This window comes from Ambystoma mexicanum, chromosome 1q (genome assembly GCF_040938575.1).
Source record: "Ambystoma mexicanum isolate Mex_15411 chromosome 1q, UKY_AmexF1_1, whole genome shotgun sequence".
Lineage (NCBI taxonomy): Eukaryota > Metazoa > Chordata > Amphibia > Caudata > Ambystomatidae > Ambystoma > Ambystoma mexicanum.
The window spans coordinates 309,401,986-309,420,827 of record NC_090922.1 but is presented as its reverse complement, the minus strand read 5'-3'; the positions used below and the strand labels follow the sequence as shown (position 1 = coordinate 309,420,827).

The 18,842-nt window shown below is 51.3% G+C and overlaps 1 protein-coding gene across 1 annotated transcript in view; it reads right to left on the bottom strand.

The window, feature by feature from the left end:
- The window catches only part of TRIM28 (tripartite motif containing 28), a 980,216-nt gene that overhangs the window by 612,454 nt on the left and 348,920 nt on the right, over positions 1 to 18,842 (bottom strand). Inside the window, exon 10 of the mRNA XM_069639014.1 lies at positions 896 to 920. Coding sequence (XP_069495115.1) covers positions 896 to 920 — 25 coding nt within the window. The remainder of the gene's footprint in view (positions 1 to 895; positions 921 to 18,842) is intronic.

Sequence of the window (18,842 nt, the reverse complement as noted above, 5' to 3'; positions counted from 1 at the left end):
TCCCAGTTTATAGCTGTGCGACATACCCCCCATAGCACATGGCTAGCAAACCACCCAAGCTGCTGGATGTCACTTCTCAGTGGCAGTCAGCCAGTGGAGTTTGTACCCCTCCCAGAGCTTCTGGACTAATACCCCAGGAACTGGTGGAAGTCTATAATTGAGTAAGCCTCCCCACCGGGTTGCTGGGAATGTTATTGGGTGCCCCAGTTACCTCCCTAAGAACAAGGTCAGAGGTAGCAGCACCTCTTTATAGCATTGGTGTAATGCCCAATCCCTTGGGTATCATAGCTTCCTTCCTCCCTATGAATGTAAAGCGCTCAGTCCTTTCTCCAAGCTAGTACCGAGCTTAATAGATAACATAATAATAAAATCAGGGGAGCATGAACTCCACTACTTAAATAGGATTTAATCTACCAGAGTCTGGCATGAATGTATCAGTTAGATTGCAGAACTCCTGTTAAGAGCAAATGAGTGAAAGTGTACACTGAAATAACTCGCTACACATACAATTCAAAACAAGAAGCCATAATGAAATGACTGCAAAACCAATAATCTGTCTCGGGAGGAAAGCTCAGGGACAACACGCTCGCTTCAGAAGCAAGACAACGCGGAGCAACACAGGTTCGATCTCTGGGTCAGTGCTTAGAAACCTCAGGGTATTAAGCGTGTTATAAATAACCAATTACAATTTCAAATCCTTTCAAGCTAGGTCTATACACACACAAAGTAACATGTACTGCTCAGTAATTTGTATTGTGCTTACAATTTAAGCAATATCAACATAATACCACACAATGTAAGCAATTACACTTTGGAATGGAGCATGAAAAATTACTTGTTTCAGTATTATGTACTAAATAATTTAGTAATAAGCTACAAACAGCAATCATCTTACCTGGAAAGCCCTCTGCAGCATCAGACTGAAAAAATAAAGAAAAGAGAATGTGTAAAAGGAGGAACAGAACAAAAACTAATCAAAACTTAAGGAATACAACAGGTTACTTACCTGCAACAGTTTAGCAGAGTGACATCCGGTGGCCCCATTGCTCTCCAAAACACTGGTTAAACATGTGAAAATGTGCATGTTGGTGACCTAGAATTCACATATCACCTAGACAGTCAGCAGTCACTTCCTCCGAATACAAGTTAACTTAGAAGCTAACTTGCAGCAATTAAGGTAAATTACCTTACAGTAAAAAAGATGCCAATGAATGAAGACCATACAGATTATACTGCAAGTTGAAATGGTTTGCTCAACATAACCGCCGTTCCCAGACACTTATGGTTAACCTGATCAGACCTGTAAAGGTAGCATCCATCTACCACATGAAGTAATTAATCCTCTCCAAACAAGATTCTCAACCAGCGCAGACTACGGTACTACAGTCATTAACAGGAAAAGGTGGTCTCACATTCTACCTTCTAACCAGCTCTACTCCATTCCGCAGCCATCTCATTCCTTTTCCCCCGCTACCACCAACAACAGCCATACGGATTTCTTTCCTCAGTGAAGAATTGCTTGCCAACTGCCTGCATCAATCAAGAAGTACAATGAAAAAGCAATGACACAGGAAGAGAGTTGTGCAGCTACTACAGAAGCAACGACCAAAAGATGCACGATCAAAGAAGTAAAGTGTAGACACTCCGATATTGGTGTTCCCAACAGTGCCACCGTCCATTTTCCTTCAACCATCTGGTCAAAGGAGCTGGACGTCATTCTCATAGGTCTGCTATGTATCCATCTTCAGCACTTCACCATCAGGCAGGTCCTGCATAAAAATCCCCCTGCCAATGCTCTGCATCATTTTCGAGTCCTCAGGACATCAGAGACTAGACCGCTGCAAGCCGATATATACAGAGACATTCATCTACTGGTTCTGGCCAGGAAAACCATCTCCCACTGAGCACCTGCATGCTCGACATGGTTCTATATGATATTTCTGATTTTTGTAGGTCGCTTACCAGAAAGACATCACATTTGTTTGCGCCCCCCACCTCCACCCTTGCTGGTGGGATGTTTCTGAAAACAGGAGGGGGTGAGGGGGGGGGGTTATTCCCCCCCACACCTTCCTCAGCCACCACCTCCATCCACACCCAAGAACTCCACAACCCCCATCAACGCACAAAACGGGCAACACACGCACAAACAGGGGATGACACATGCACAAACTAACCTGTTCACCCGCTGTAAGGGGAGTTGTCCTAAAGTCCACTTGAGGTAAGACTTCATAAAGCTATCCCAATGGTATACAGGTCCACAACTCTTAGTACCAGTCTTTACTACTCATGGAACCTTGGTAGAGTGGCAGAGCAGCCAAGCTTATCATAAGAGGAAGATGTGAGCTGTAGGTAAGTACACTGAACCCAGTTGCTACAGTAGTCCAAAGAAACACCACTAAATTTATACTAAAATATATGTTTATTATATTTGCACAAGGAATGTCTTAAAATACTTAGATCACTTCATCAATACACATAGGAATACATAAACACTTTTCAAAGGTCAGTACTTAGTTGCTCGTAGTACTATTGTTACAGTTTGACACTAATGACGGTTCTACTGTATCATCGGTACGACTGAACACTCGCGCAAAGACAAAGATATACAGTAATTGTATTTAGTTAGCAAAAACACATAAGATAGTCTTTTAGGAAGGAAAGGGTTGGTTAGTCCTATAGTAGCAGAGCTTTATATTATAGACGCAGTTTCAGAGCAAACAAACGCTTTTAAAGTCCAATCCCTAATTAACTCCGCTTGGAGAGGGCTCAAAGTCTTACGAAGCAGTATAACAGCAAAAGTTACTGTGGATACTTTGTCTCCAAGGCCAGATACCAGAAGAGTTAATACAATGTTGAAGACAGTGTAAAAGGACTCTTGGAAGGGACACAAGCCAGCAGCTTGGATCAGAGGTAAGAGTGGACACCTCTTCGTGCACTCAAACACTCTGGAGCGACTTCTTGGTTGAAGGTAAGCAAAACTAGGTCACCCCACAGTTCCTTCGGTTAGAAGAAAGGTTCGTGGATGGATTCTCCTCTGTGCAGCAGTGACGGACCTGGTCTTCGGATTCCTCGGTCTGGTGACGAGAGGACGGTCTCTGACGGGGAGCTCTCAGTAGCAGTCTCGAGAAAGGTATTCTTCAGCTTCTCTGGTCAGGTTCACTTAGAGCTCAAAGACTTGGATGTATTCGCCCCTCAGACGATGCACATATTTTGGGTCGGAGGTCTCCTGGTATTCGCCGTCTGCAGCAGGCCCACCGCCCCATGTCGCCCCCCAAAAGTCAGAGCAAATAAGAATGAGTGGAAAAAGGATCCACTCATTCAGTATAAAAAGAAAAAGGTGCAGAAGTCCAGCAAAACGTGCTGGGGGTCTCAGTAGGAGAGGGGATGAAGCATAAGGAACAAGTTACTTACCTGTAACTATTGTTCTCCAGCATGGGTCTGGCATGAATTCACATGCTCATGAATATTCCCAGTCAGACCTGGAATCCTCAGTAAAAGAAAACAGTTTCACTTACAAACTGTATTTCTCCACTAAATCAATCACTCTTCTGGGTCATACACCCCCCCCCCCCCAGCCATTGAGAGTCTTCTCCCTAAACCCCTCCTGTGGAAGCCATCTTCAGATTTGGTAAGCAGGTAAAGTGGCAGTTTGACCATGAAGAGCCACAAGTCAGTCGTTCCTTCTCCAACATGGGGTCTGGCATGGATTCACATGCTCACGAATAAAGAATACAGAGCCGTACAACATTACACAACCACAGGAGGTGGCAAGGCTCAACAGAAGCAATACTCTTACCTCTGGAACAGACTTACCTCAAGCTAAAAGGTTTCGTAGCACTGCTTGGCTGACTCTGGACTCCTTTCTGGAATCCCTGTCGATACAGTAGAACTTAGTGAAGTTGCGTGTGGACCTCCACGTAGCAGCCCTGCAGATGTCCAGCAGGGGCACACAAACGGGAACACCGTCATCCAAGAGATCGCTCTGGTGGAGTGGGATCTTGGACGGCCGGGCTGCGGTCAGTTCATCCAACTGATGATAGTGCGTGATGCTGCGGAATTGCAACTTGAGATGGAAGCCTTGGTACAAGGCCTTCCCATGGTTCACAGGACCAAGGTTCACAAACGGTTGAGACGTCTTCCGAAAACTGTGCGTGTCACTTGGAACTTCAAGGAACGAGCAACGACTAGCGAGTGTAAGGCCCTTTCAGCCAATGACTAAGGCTTGGAACACCAAAGGCTTGTTGAGGTGGGATTCCGACAGAACCTTTGGTATGAAAGAAGGGTGCGTCTGCAGCACCACTCGACTGGTGAAAAGTCAGGTATGGCTGTTTTCAGGATAAGGCCTGGATCTCACCCACCCTCCTGGCAGAGGCGATGGCCACAAGGAAAGCAGTTTTCCACAAGAGGAACGAGAGGGGCCCGATGCATAGGCTCGAATGGGGTCGCCATGAGCCTCATCAGCACCATGTTGAGTTTCCACGCCGGGGAAGGAGCCTTCACCCGCGGGAAAGGTCGCAACAGTCCTTTGAGGAGCTCCTTGACTAGACCATGAGAAGATCCAGGACCACCGGCAGTTTGACCGGGAGCGACGCAGACAGCCTGAGAAGGTCTGGGTACCAAATCTGCCTCAACCAGGAATATCATCCTGCATCAGCACTGTTTGAGTGTATGGATGACTCGCGGCAGGAGAGGCAACAGCGGGAACACGTACAGAAACAGGCATTTCCCCCCCCCCCCCATGTTCCTCGGTTTAGTGGAACCTGCTGGCAAACTACTGGCATTTGGAGCTCAGCGCTGTTGCAAAAAGATCAATCTGGGGCCTGTCCCACTTGATGAAGATGCGGTCCACCTGATCCTGCCAAAGTTCCCACTCTTTGGAGAGCGCTGGGATCGAGTGCCCCCTGCTTCCTGATGTAGAACATTGTGGTGGTGTTATCCGTGGAGAACCTCACCACCTTGCCCTTCAGAGACGGAAGGCATACTTAAGTACTTTCACTTTCCTATTATCTGGATTATGTTTCTTTGAGCCAGGAAGCAGCACGTTAAGTCAGATTGTAGCAGCTATTGCTTATTGTATTAGAATTGTGCTAGCTAGGAAGGCATTCACCACATTTACCATTTACTGCTACATATTTGTACCACGTCACGTTTATCTCCTTCCTACAACATAATTTCCCAGTCCTTGTTCATCTCGGATGGTTGGTCAGATCAGTGGGGGATAACGTGTGTACTTTGCAAGTAATTGATTGTGCCATGAGAAACACTCGTAATCAGGTCTTTCTTACCTGATACTTTGTTCACTGCTGGGAACTACATTACCCCAGTTCCCCAGGTTTCTATATCCCAAAACGTCAGGTGCTTCAGCACCAGCACTTCAGGAGACAAGCTGGTAATCGCCGGTCATCGCCACAGCTCGCCGGCTCGTTGATCTCTTATAGCACTGATTCACAACTTGTGCTACTTGAGTGGTATTTTCCTCCGATCAGGTACTCTTTGTCCTCTCAAGGTAAACCTGTTACTGTTTATACTTCTAGTCACTCAGCAATAAGCTCCTCAGCCATCTGTCTGGGAAGCACACCATATGCGCCAGGTATCATGCCTAATATAGCACCTTCATGGATTCTATCGCTCACTCTACCCACATGTTTGTTGTTTAAACACAGTGTTGAAGTACCGGACTATGTTGCTGAACCTAATCCCCATTATTTTTGGCCTTACGGAGACCTGGCTTAACCCCAACCTACCTACTACAGCCTTCGCTTTCCATGCCAGAGGACTATGTTCTCTTTAGGGCAGATCGTACCCTGGGTAAAGGTGGAGGAGTTGCGCTGATGTGCAACTCAAACTTGGATTGTCATGTTATGCCCCACTCCTCACCTGATGAACGCGAGTCACTCTGGGTAAAAAAAAGCTCACCCAACACCTCCTTTAATGTACTTACACTCTACAGACACTCCCTGCCCCCCCCCCCCCTTCCAGGAACAACTATCTGATCTCATTGCCCACATCTTTAAATCTAAAAATCAGCTAATACTGGGGATTTTAATTTTTGGGCTAATGACCCTTTTGACAAACAAGGCACTGTTCTACTCGACTCCCTCACTTCCACATGACTTAAACAATGGATCAACTCTCCTACTCACAAATGTGGTCATACTTTGGACTGGCTTATCTCCCAGAATCTGGAAATTCATCAATTGAGTGTAGTCTTGTATGCTTGGTCCGACCATGAACTCATTCAAGCAATGATAACGCAACCTGATCCTACACCTAAATTAGGCTCTCGGCATTGCATCCGCAAACTCACTCGCAATCTCAAGAACATTGCTGCTGCTAACTTTTCTGCCCTTTTATCCTCACATGTGCAGCCTGTCATAACTACTCTGATTCCTCTTCTTTAATAAAACATCTTACCACCTCTATTAAGGAGATCATTGACCATCTTGCGCCACTGAACATGAACTATCAATACTTGGTTTTCTGAAGATATTATGGCTAGGCAGGCTAAAAGAGCACTTGAAAGAACATAGCGGAAATATCCCAGTGAATTTACTCTTAGTGCATATAAACAATCGGTGAAAAAAAAATCAAAGCACTGATCATATCAGCTAAGGCTACTCTCTACAAACAAAAGAATCATTAACACTGAGTCTAATGTAAGAACTTTTCAAATTCCTTGTCGAATTCCAGAACTCTCCCCCCACCAACAGCAATCTGCTTGGTGTGAAAAGGTTCATGATGGCTTCATGTCCAAAATAGCAGCCCATAAAGAAAACATCAGGAACACTAAGCTCCTGAGACCCTGCCATAAAGACACCTAATACACCAGTAAATAATACTAAAGATATACCACCTTTCACTTTTAGTCATTATTCTGAGGAACAAGTGCGTAAGGTCATTCATGACCTCAAGGCCACCTCTGGTCCTGGTGAGGACTGCCCCACGAACATCTTCATTGATTCAGCTGACCTACTGGTTCACTGGCTCACTAAGTTAATTAATCTATCTTTTGATGAGTGTTGTTCCATCTACTCTCAAGGCTGCTTGGGTTACACCACTGTTGAAAAAAAGCCAACTTGGAACTCCTGATCACATAATTACAGGCCTATAACCAATGTGCCATTCATTCTCAAAATACTAGACAAAGTGGCAAATATTCCGCTCAAAACTCACATTGAAAAACACATCTTGGGCACGCATTGTGCAAGTATGTGTTGGGAATGAACATTCTTCTCCCATGACACAAATTTGTGGTGTTCCCCAGGGCTCCTGTTTATCCCCGCTATTGTTTAATAAATGTCTGGCCTTTGCTGGACCTATTGAACAACTTGGGAGTCCAATATACCAACTACGCCTATGATCCACAGGTCGTCCATCAGCTCAGTGGGCACTATAAACCGGACCTTGGCACCCTCAATACCATCTACAATGCCATTCAGAACTGGATGGCCTGTAATTCCTTGGCTCTCAACTGCAAAAAGACCGAGCTTATGATTGTTGCCACCAAAGTAGGTCGTAGTAAACTTACATCCAACTACTCCACTTTTCAATTGCAGGTCACGATATTGTCTCCAAGAAGGTCAAAACCTTGGGAGCAGTTCTGGACTATTATCTATGAAATCTCATGTTTGATTTATTTATTTATAGAGCACTTTACACCAAGGCGCTGTACAATGGAACAACAGATTACAAAAAAAACAATAATACTTAACAATGGGAGCAACATTTACATCTTGAAACATCTTGAAAATGTTTCATACATCCGTTCCACAGGCGGTCTTATCACCAGACGCATACACAACAATCATCCTTTTATTACTACAGGAAATTATGGCATGCTCTCCACTGCTCTAATCTATTCCAGACTTAATTACTGCAACCGTTTACTGGCTGGTACCACCGCTCAACATCCGAGCCCTGCAAGTCACCCAGAATAACGCTGTTCGAGTTACCTTTGGTTTCTCTCGTCTAACACGTTATACCACCTAGGAAGGCCTTAAATTGGTTTCATGTAAAACAGAATTTCACAAAATCCATTTGCCTATAAATGTTTATCTCATTCAAGTCCTGCATACTTATCCGATCGTGCCAAGCATAATAGTCCTACCAGAAACCTTCGGTCATCTCTGGCACCCACACTTTCAACCTAGAGCTAAACTGGTGCGTTTTGGCAGCACTAGTTTTGACGTTCAGGCACATACTCTCTAGAATGTTCTCCCTGCTTCCAGCCAACTCATCAACCATCTTTCCTCATTCAAAAAAGGCATTAATCTTTTTAATTTTAGCCCTGAATAAACTGCAACAAGTCTTCACCTCTGTGCTCTTGGTATAACTTTTCCTACATCTGTCTTGTCTTTGTTTTCTGAGCGCCCTGACGCCCAGGGGCATGTGGCTCTTTTCAAGAACTAAAATAAAAGTACTTGAGGGCCCAGATCACTGCCCGCAGCGCCATATTGATGTGAAGCTCCTTCTCTGCCTGCCACAGGCCTCTGGCATGCAGACGCCTGGTGTGGGCTCCTCAGCCTTCCAGGGAAACATCCGTGGTGACTGTCTTCTGGTACGGGGGGCTTTGGAACCCTGCGCCCCGGGTGACGGTGTGAACTCCCCACCTCTGTATCACCTGATGGAACTCCCCGTCGAGCAGTATATGGTCTGCAAATCTTCCGGACACCTGAATCCAGCGAACGTCCAGGAATTCCTGAAGGGGTTGCATCCGTAACCTGCAGAGCCAGATAAGATACATGCAAGATGACATCATGCAGGGAAGCGACTTGATTGTCCACACTGTGGCGTCTTTAGTGATAACAGTCGTTGCACTTTACCCAGAATGGCCGCTACCCTCACTTCAGAGGGCGACGCTAGGCAGTAGACTGTATGGAGTCTGGCTCCTAGGAACAGCGCGTTCTGCAATGGCGTCAAGCAGGACTTTGGCTAATTGATGGAGAACCCAGATCCGTCAGCAGCAGGACGGTCGTCTGTGTGTCCGACGGCCAACTCTTGCGAACTGGCTCGAATGAGCCAGTTGTCCAGGTACAGGTATATCACCTGCAGATGGGCTGCCACCGGTGCCAGGCACTTCGTGAACACCCAGAGGGCTGACTTCAGGCTGAAGGGGAGGGCCTTGAACCGGTAATGCCGTCCCTGCACTACAAAGCCTAGGAACTTTGGTGCTTCTTCTGAATGGGGACGTGGAAGTAGGCGTCCTCCAGATCCAGCGACAACCAGAAGTCGTTTTCTTCCAGTTGGCCGAGCATGTGCTGCAACGTGACCATCCTGAACATTTGGGACTTGAGGAACATGTTGAGACGCTTCAAGTCTAGAATGGGCCACCAGCCCCCGGTTTTCTTTTTGACTAAAAAGAATCTTTAGTAGACTCTTGAGCCCCCGAGTCATTGTGAAACCAACTCTTTCGCCCCCCCCCGCACCCCTTCCGCAGCATGGCCTGTACCTCCAAGTGTTGAGGGATGTGCTGCTTCTCCCGGGCCAGAGGGATCTGCGGACCCCTGTGCCGAAACGCCAGGGTATGTCCATGGGCAAGAGTGTCCAGCACCTGTCAATTGAGATCTTCCACTCACTGACAAATCCAGTCAGCCAGCCTCCCACCTGGGTGCATGGGCAGGGGCCTGACATCTTGGCCGGTTCAGTACTACTTCAGTGCCAGCACCCTGCCTTGAAGGAGACGGCGGTGCTGACCACCTCCACCGTAGGCCTTGAAACTGCCTCTGAGGGCCTCCTGGGTCGTGGACCTGGAGGGCTGGCGGTACGAGAAGAAACCTTTCTTTGATCTGACAGACTTTCCCTCCGGAGGAGCGAAAGGAAGAGCAGTGATGCTGGTGCGTGCCCAGGGCACGGGCTGTCTCTGTATCCGCCTTGATGGCCTGCAGGGATTCGTCGACTACCTTCCCAAGAAGGTTATCTACATCGAACGGCATGTACAGTACACTCAGATGGACCTGGCGGAAATGTGTGTTTTTCAGCCAGCCTTGGCGACGGAGGCAGACCACTTGTGTTGGCGATGCTCAGCGCCACTGTGATGGCATGGTCCAAAGCCACCTCTCCCTCCTGGAAGAGGGCGATCGGCTCCATCCTCTTGTCAGTGAGAAACTCCGGGATCGGGCCCAGCTTGTACCATAGCTCCCGGTCGTACCTGGCCAGGATCGCCAGTGCGTTGGCCGCCTGGACGGTTGACACCACAGTGTAATTAACCTTCCTTCAGATGGCATCCAACTTTTTCCCCTTGCTGTCCGGGGGGACCGAGGACGACGAGGAAGTCTTAGATTACTTTTCCTTGCGGTCGCCGAAACCACTGAGTCCGGCGATGGTTGCGACCGTAGGCACTTGGGTGGGGACTCCAGCACCTGGTACTTTTTCTCCAGCCTATCCCGCTTGGCTGGGGCCGTGCAGGGGTTCTTCAAGAGGGCCAGGCCCTCCTCCCACATGTCATCCAGAGGGGGTACCACCATGATGGTCTTCCTTTTGGCCTTGTGCCTCTGTTACAGGAAACTTTCCTTCTTGGCCTCCTCGGGGTGAAGCTAGAAAAGCTCGGCAGCTTTGGCGACCATGGAATGGAACAACCCCACCTCGTCCAGTGGGGACGCCCTCGGCTGCGGAGATCCGCCCACCATGACCATATTGTTGTCAGTCATCGCCGTGGCTGTGTCCGTCCCTGTGTCCAAAAAGTGGGAGGGAGGGGGCACCAGACGCAGATGTGGAGGCTGATACGGGGGGTGTCTGATGACACTTCCTCTTAGTCAGAGGCTGATCGTGGGCCATAGGAACCGGGTCGTGAGGCATTCTTTTCTGGATTTCAGACACGAAAGTGTGCAGGGTCGATAGGATGTCCAGTGATACATCCCTCGGTGTAGCAGGCATTATCAGAACACTAGGCCTGCGCCATCAGCGATGTCATCCTCCACGTCCGTGGACTGTGTAGGGGCTCGAGGTCCTATGTCGTCCGTGGACGAAACTTCCATGGCCTGGGGCTGACCTGGGACTTCCTCGCCCCTTTCCCATCCCACCCCCCTCAACCCCCCCCTCCCCCCCTCCCCCCCCCCCCCCCCCAACTCCTTTTTGGACCCTGAGCGGTCGGAGCCGAGACAGCATCCTCTTCTCCGGTGTGGCACCAGCTTTGCTACCGTCACAAGGAACAAGTTACTTACCTGTAACTGTTCTCCAGCATGGGTCTGGCATGGATTCACATGCTCATGAATATTCCCCGTCGTCAGGCTGGGAATCATCGGTAAAGAAAAATCAGTATCGGTTTCGTTTCTGATCTGTTTTTCGTAGTAGTAACCAATCACTGATCTCTGCGTCATACTGACCACAGCCAATGACTGCCATTTCCCTAAGCCCCGCCTCTGGCAGCCATCTTCAGATTTGGTAGCACGTGAAGTGGCAGTATGACCATGTGAAGAGCCGCAGAGGGGTATGCGGGAGGGTTTGCATGTGAATCCATGCCAGACCGATGCTGGAGAACAACAGTTACAGGTAAGTAACTTGTTCCTTCTCCAGCATGGGGTCTGGCATGGATTCACATGCTCATGAATATAAGAATACATAGCAGTACACACATGCACAACCACGGGAGGTGGCAAAAGGCTCAACATTAAGCATCTTTTACCTCCTCACCAGGCTCACCTTAAGCGAACAGGTTGCGCAGCACTGCTTGGCCGACCCTGGACTCCTCCCTGGAATCCCGATCGACGCAGTAGAATCTCGTGAAGGTGTGCGTCGACCTCCACGTAGCAGCCCTGCAGATGTCCAGCAGGGGCACACCAGATAGGAACGCCGTAGTAGCAGCGATCGCTCTGGTCGAATGGGCTCTCGGACGGCCTGGCAGCGGTCGGTTAGCCAACCGGTGGCAGTGCATGATGCAGCCGGAGAGCCATCTGGAAATAGAAGACTTCGAGAAAGCCTTCCCTTGATTCACAGGTCCAAAGTTCACGAACAGCTGTGATTGCCTCCGGAAACTCTTTGTGCGGTCCACGTAGAACTTCAGCGCTCTAGCCACATCCAGCGAGTGCAAAGTCCTCTCGGCCAGCGATGAAGGAGACGGGAAGACAACAGGTAACACCAGGGGCTCATTAAGATGGAAGTCCGACGGCACCTTGGGCATAAAGGAGGGGTGCGTCCTAAGCACCCCCCTCGAGGCTTGGAAAGTCAAGTACGGTGCTTTGCAGGATAGGGCCTGGATCTCTCCCACTCGTCGTGCGGAGGTAATGGCCACCAGGAATGCAGTCTTCCACGACACAAACTTCATCAGTGCGGAGTGCATCGGCTCGAATGGGGGCCCCATGAGCCTGGTCAGCACCACGTTAAGTTCACACGCCGGGGCCGGGACCTTCACCGGCGGGAACGACCGGAACAGTCCTTTCATAAACTCTTTTACCAGTCGATGGGACCACAGGGACGTCCGTCCTGTGGTTCTGGTATATCTGGAGATCGCCGCCAGACGAATCTTAATGGAGGCATGGGCTAGCCCAGCCTTTGCCAGCGATAGCAGGTACGGCAGCACTTGAGGGGCCGTAATCCGTAGGGGGTTGATCTTCTGTGCTCGGCACCAGATAGAGAACCTCTTCCACTTGTGACCGTAGCATTTGAGAGTCGAGGACGCCCTGGCCTTTGCAAGAACCTCTCTGCAGTCGGCCGGTATATCGTACCCTCCAAACTCTAGCGCTGCAGGAGCCAAGCCTGCAGGTTCAGCGACGCCGGGTCGTGGTGGAAGATGGCGCCTCCTTCTCTTGAGAGAAGATCCGCGTCCGCCGACAGCTTGATGGATGGGGACGTTGACAAGTCCAGAAGGTCCGGGAACCAGATCTGCCTCGGCCACGACGGTGCGACGAGGATCATCCTGCACCGGGACCTCTTGAGCTGGTTGATGAGTCGAAGCAGCAACGGCGGGAACGCATACAGGTATAGGCCGTCCCAGGGGAACAAGAATGCATCGCCCATGCTTCTCGGCTGGTGAAACCTGCTGGCGAACCTCTGGCACTTCTGTTCGCAACAGCGACGAACTTGGTCGATTTGGGGTTTGCCCCATCGTCGGAAGAGCTGATCCACCTGATCCTGGCGCAGCTCCCACTCGTATCACGCGCGCAGCTCCCTGCTGAGCGAGTCGGCGATGGTGTTTCTTTCTCCTGCCAGGTGGAAGGGAACCAGGCACATTCCCTGGGCGACCGCCCAGTGCCACAGATCCTGTGCCTCCTTGGATAGGGCTGGGGATCTGGTGCCTCCCTGCTTCCGTATGTAAAACATTGTCGCGGTGTTGTCCGTGAAGATCCGCACCACCTTGCCCTTGAGCGACGGGAGGAACGATTTGAGAGCCCAGAACACGGCTCGGAGTTCCAGGATGTTGATGTGCAGGAGCTTCTCCTCCGGGAGCCAGAGGCCTCTTGCGTGGAGATCTCCGGTGTGGGCGCCCCAACCTTCCAGGGAAGCGTCTGTCGTCACCGTCTCCTGGTACGCCGGCGTCTGAAAGTCCTTGCCCGCCGTGAGGTGCGCTTCAACGCCCCACCACTGAATCGCCCGCCGGAACACCTCGTTGAGGGGGACCCTGTCTTCGAAGGTGCCCGTCGCCTGCATCCAACGGGCGTCGAGAAATTCTTGAAGAGGGCGCATCCGTAGTCTGCAGAGGCGCACCAGGTAGATGCAAGAGGACATCATCCCCAGGAGGGACTTGATGGACCTCACCCTGGCCACGTCCGTGGCTAGCAGGTGCTGCACTTTGCCCAGAATGGTCTTCGTCCGTTCTTCCGACGGGGCCGCCAGGCGCCTCACTCTATCGAGCTTCGCTCCCAGAAACAGGGCCACCTGCGACGGCACCAGGTGGGACTTTGGGTAATTTATGGCGAATCCCAGGTCTGAGTAGCTGGACGGTCCTCGCAGTGTATTCGACGGTGAGTTCCCTCGTCCTTGAGCGGATGAGCCAGTCGTCCAGGTAGGGGTAGACGTGAATCCCTTTCAGGCGTAGCCGCGCCGCCACAGGTGCTAGGCACTTGGTAAAGACCCTGGGGGCCGACTTCAATCCGAACGGCAGTGCTCTGAATTGGTAGTGGCGTCCCTGGACAACGAACCTGAGGAACTTTCGGTGACTTTTGAGGATGGGAACGTGGAAGTATGCATCCTCCAGATCCAGCGACGATAGAAAGTCGCCTTCCTCCAGCTGTCCCAGCACGTGCTGGAGGGTGACCATCCTGAACTTTTGTGACCTGATGTATTTGTTCAAACGACGAAGGTCCAGGATGGGGCGCCAGCCGCCAGTCTTCTTCCTGACGAGGAAGTACCTTGAGTACACCCCGGAGCCTCTTCGGGACGAGCTCGATGGCACCTTTCCTGAGCATCGCCCGTACTTCCAACAGCAGTTGCGGGACGTGATTTTCCTTCCTGGGCACAGGTGGAACGTGAGGGCACTTCTTCAGGAATTCGATAGTGTGTCCTCTTGCCAGGGTATCCAGCACCCAACGGTCGGTGGAGATGGACTTCCACACGCCGACAACCTTTGTAAACCGGCCTCCCACCGGGGTGCTTCGGTGGGGGCCAGAGGCCACGGCCGGTTCAGTCCTGCTTGGAGGTGGTGGCCTTGCCGCCCTGGCCACCTTGCCGACTGCGGCGAGGCGCTCCCTGCTTGCCGCGACCCCTGTAGGCCTCCTGAGACGAGGAGCGTGCCGCCTGGCGGTAGGACGACGAGCCACCGCTGGATCCCTTGGAGGCCCCCTGTCTGCATCCGGAGCTCCGAAACGGCTGTCGTTGCTGAAGGGCTCCTAGGGCGCGGGCCGTCTCTGTGTCCGTCTTTAGGGGTTGGAGGGATTCGTCCACCGCCTTCCCGAACAAGTTGCTGCCGTTGAACGGCATGTCCAACACCCTGGTCTGGACGTCCTGACGGAAGTCAGTCGCCCGGAGCCAACCCCGTCGTCGTAGGCAAACTCCGTTGCCCAGCTGGCAGAACCCAGTATCGGCAATATCGGTTGCCACCGTTATGGCGTGGTCCGACGCCACCTCGCCTTCTTGAAGTATTTCCAGGGCCTCGGACCTCTTGTCGTCCGGTAGGAAGTCCAATATGGGGGCCAGCTTAAACCAGAGCTCCCCGTCGTAACGAGCCACGATCGCCAGGGCGTTGGCCGCTTTGATCGTCGTTTCCGCCGACGAAATGACCCGTCGTCTCATGGCGTCCAACTTCTTACCCTCGCCGTCCGGAGGGGAATTCGACGTTGAGGCTCCTGACCCCGCCGCTTTCTTCTTCGCCGCCGAGACGACCGAGTCTGCCGTTGACTGGGCCCTGAGGCACAGGGGAGCGGTCTCGGGGACCCGGTACTTCTTCTCGTACCGGTCCCGTTTGGGTGGTGCCATGGAGGGGTTCTTGAGTACCGACAGGCCCTCCTCCCAGAAGTCATTGATTGGAGGCACCGCGATGACAGTCTTCCTCTTGGCCTCCCGGCGCTGATAGAGGAAACCTTCCTTTTTCTGCTCCTCCGGGCAGAGCTGGAACAATTCGGACGCCCTGGTGATCATGGCGTGGAATGAGGCAATCTCGTCGGGCGGAGAGGCCCGTGCGACGGGAGACCGGTTCCGTCGTCGTCGCCCTCAGAACCCGTCGTCGAGCCCACTGCACGTCATCTTCCGACTCGTGGGAGGATGAGGAGGGAACTGCAGGACTTACGGGGGCGAGAGGAGGAGAGGGTTGGGTCCTCCGTCGTTTGTTCTGAGGACTTCCCGACGGGCCAGGTTGCGGGTCCTCCGGCCTGGGCCGTGGTAATCTCACCCTTATCTCAGAGCATAAGGACTGGATCGCAAATAAAATGGCCGCCGAGCTATCCTGAGGCCTAGGTTCCGGCAGCGCCGGAAGGGAAGGCTGCTCTTCCTCGCCATGGTCTTCCTCGGTTATCTCCCGAGGATCTTCCTTGCGGGATCGAACCTTCTCGAATTGGACTTCGAGATTCCTCACAACCTCGGTCAGTTCCCCCTCCGAGGCTGACTCCGAGCTTGAGGAGGCTACCGTGCCCCCCCTTTTTCCATCACGGGGGCCATGACGATGGGCTGAAAAGAGGATTCCCTCCTTGGCGGCAGGGAAACTCTAGTCCCGGAGGCAGTCTCCGCTGGCAGGGTCTTTGCCGGCTTGGCCAGAGTTGCCGCGATCGCCTTGATAGAGGCCTTTGCCTGCTGGGTAGGGGCCTTCACCACCTTAGGTGCGTCCTGGGCCTTCTCCTTAGGGGGAGGGGCGACGCCTCGCTCCCCCTCTCCCGAGATCGGACGGGGCTTCTCCCGAAGCTTACCCGGAGTCTCGGACTTCCTATCCCCCGAACCGGAGCGCTGGTTTGTGGTTGACGGTGCCGGGGAAGGTGCGCCCTGCCTGGCGACCGAAGAGCCCGACCTTTCGGCGCTCCCGGAGCCAGCGGACTCGCAGCGCTTGGCCTGGTGTTGGGCCCCCGTCGCCGGGGCGCCCGCACAGGACCTAGAAGCTCGCTCGGACCCTTTCTTCTTCTCACCCATTGAGCCATTCTCCAACCAGCTGGCGAGACGGGATCGACGGTCCCTCATGGTCCGCTCCGACAAGTTCTTGCAGAAGGAACAAGTTACTTACCTGTAACTGTTCTCCAGCATGGGTCTGGCATGGATTCACATTCTCATGAATATTCCCCGTCCTCAGGCTGGGAATCCTCGGTAAAGAAAAAAATCAGTATCAGTTTCGTTTCTGATCTGTCTTTCGTAGTAGTAACCAATCACCGATCTCTGCGTCATACTGACCGCAGCCAATGACTGCCCTCTCCCTAAGCCCCGCCCCTCTGGCCGCCATCTTCAGATTTGGTAGCATGTGAAGTGGCAGTATGACCAAGTGAAGAGCCGCAGAGGGGTAGGCGGGAGGGTTCGCATGTGAATCCATGCCAGACCCATGCTGGAGAACAACAGTTACAGGTAAGTAACTTGTATTTTAAAAATATTTTAAAAATATTTTTTAAATGAAGGCAGAGTGACTCAAAAAGATACTAGGGGCCTCATTAGGAGTATGGCGGTCCGGAATCAAGGGTGCCGGTAAGCTTACTGGCACCCTTGTTTCTGGACTGCCACTCTTGGTAATGTATTGTCCCGGTAGCACCGGAAAGCTAGGTGTCAGAAATGGTGGTATGAAGTCAGCGGCAACCCAGTCATAATGAGGCCCCATTTCTTTTTGAAGTCGTAGGGCTCCCCGCCCCATGCCTTGGAGTCCACCAGCCTTTAGGCTTCCATGTCATGCGGAGGGGGAGCCCTCGGACTTAAATAGAATCTTTTTTTTAGAAGTTATGTCTGTAAAAAAAATAACTTTAAGAAGGCAGAGTGAGTTCTAAAAGAAACGCATGTCTCTATTTTTGTAAAGTTTTTTTGTCTTCCCAGGACATGGATGGGGCCCACACACCGCAGGGGGTGCAGGGGCCCCCGTTACACCAGTGCCCACAGGTTTCTAAGTGCAGACCCGGGGATCGAACCTGTATTGCTGCAAGTCTCTTGCTTCCAAGGCAAGCATGATGCCCCTGAGCTATCCTCCCGGCCCGCTTTAAAGTTCACAGACCAAAGCATAGACCTTATTTAGAGAACCAACAGTAGTCTAGGTAAGTCAAACGTTTTCATACATACACTTTCAGTACAGGCCAGACCTATTCCTGGGGAGTAAAGAACAAGTTACTTCTTACCTTGTAACGTTCTTTCGACGGGATGTTCCTCCGACGTATTCCTGATCATTGATAATACGTTTCCAGCTTGCTGGCCTCGGAAATGTTTTCTCTATAGAGGGTGCTGCGCGTCGACGTCCGCCGAGTCGATGTCCCTCGACGGCCACCGTATCGGCGCCGACGTCACCATGCCCATAAATAGCCACGCACTGCGTCCGTTGCTCAGTTCCGTTTTGTAGCATAAGAAAAGTCATGCCTGAATTGGTTATTGACCTTGAAGGAGCGTAAACTGCAACCACAAGGGAAGTATCACTGCGGAGATGGATGTGCGGGGCGATAAGGAATACGGAGGAGGAACATCCCGTCGAAAGAACGTTACAAGGTAAGAAGTAACTTGTTCTTCGAAGGGATTGTGTCCTCCGACGTATTCCTTATCTTTGATAGACTCCCATAGCAGTGGCATGTAATTGGAGGTGGGAGTGAGAATGTTATGTATCCCTTTAGGGATGGACCGAATGTTATACGGCCTTGCCAAATCTGGTCTCTTGACTAGTGGAGGAATCCAGATTGTAAAATTTTGTGAATCTATGTGCGGACGACCATGTGGCAGCCGCACATTTGTCTCGGACCGGTACCCCTCTTTGGAGAGCCGAAGAGGCTGCGATACCCCTGGTTGAATGAGCCCTGAGATTTTGGGGTGGCTCATTCCCTGCCAGTTTGTGACATTCCAGAATGGCCAGAATAATCCACCCGGAGATGGGTTTTTTTGTTATGGGTAGTCCCAACTTGTGACCTGAGTATCCTACAAACAGTTGGTCTGCTTGTCTGATCCTAGCCATTCTGCTGATGTAAAAGCTGAGAGCTCACCTTGGGTCCAGCCTGTGTAGCCTTTCCTCCTCTTTCCCCGGATGGGGAGGGTAGAATGAAGGTAAGGTAATTTTCTGAGTAATAGGAAATTCAGAAACCACCTTTGGGAGGAAATTAGGCTACACCTGTAGGACAACTTTGTCCTTGTGGAAAATTGTATGTGGGGGTTTACAGGAAAGAGCTTGTAGCTCGCTCACCCTCCTAGCAGATGTTAGTGCTACCAATAGGACAGTTTTAAGCGTGAGAAATCTCAGCGAACAAGAGTGAAGTGGTTCGAATGAAGTGCCCATTAGGAAGTTTAAGACTAAATTTAAGTCCCATAAGGGAACCTGGAAT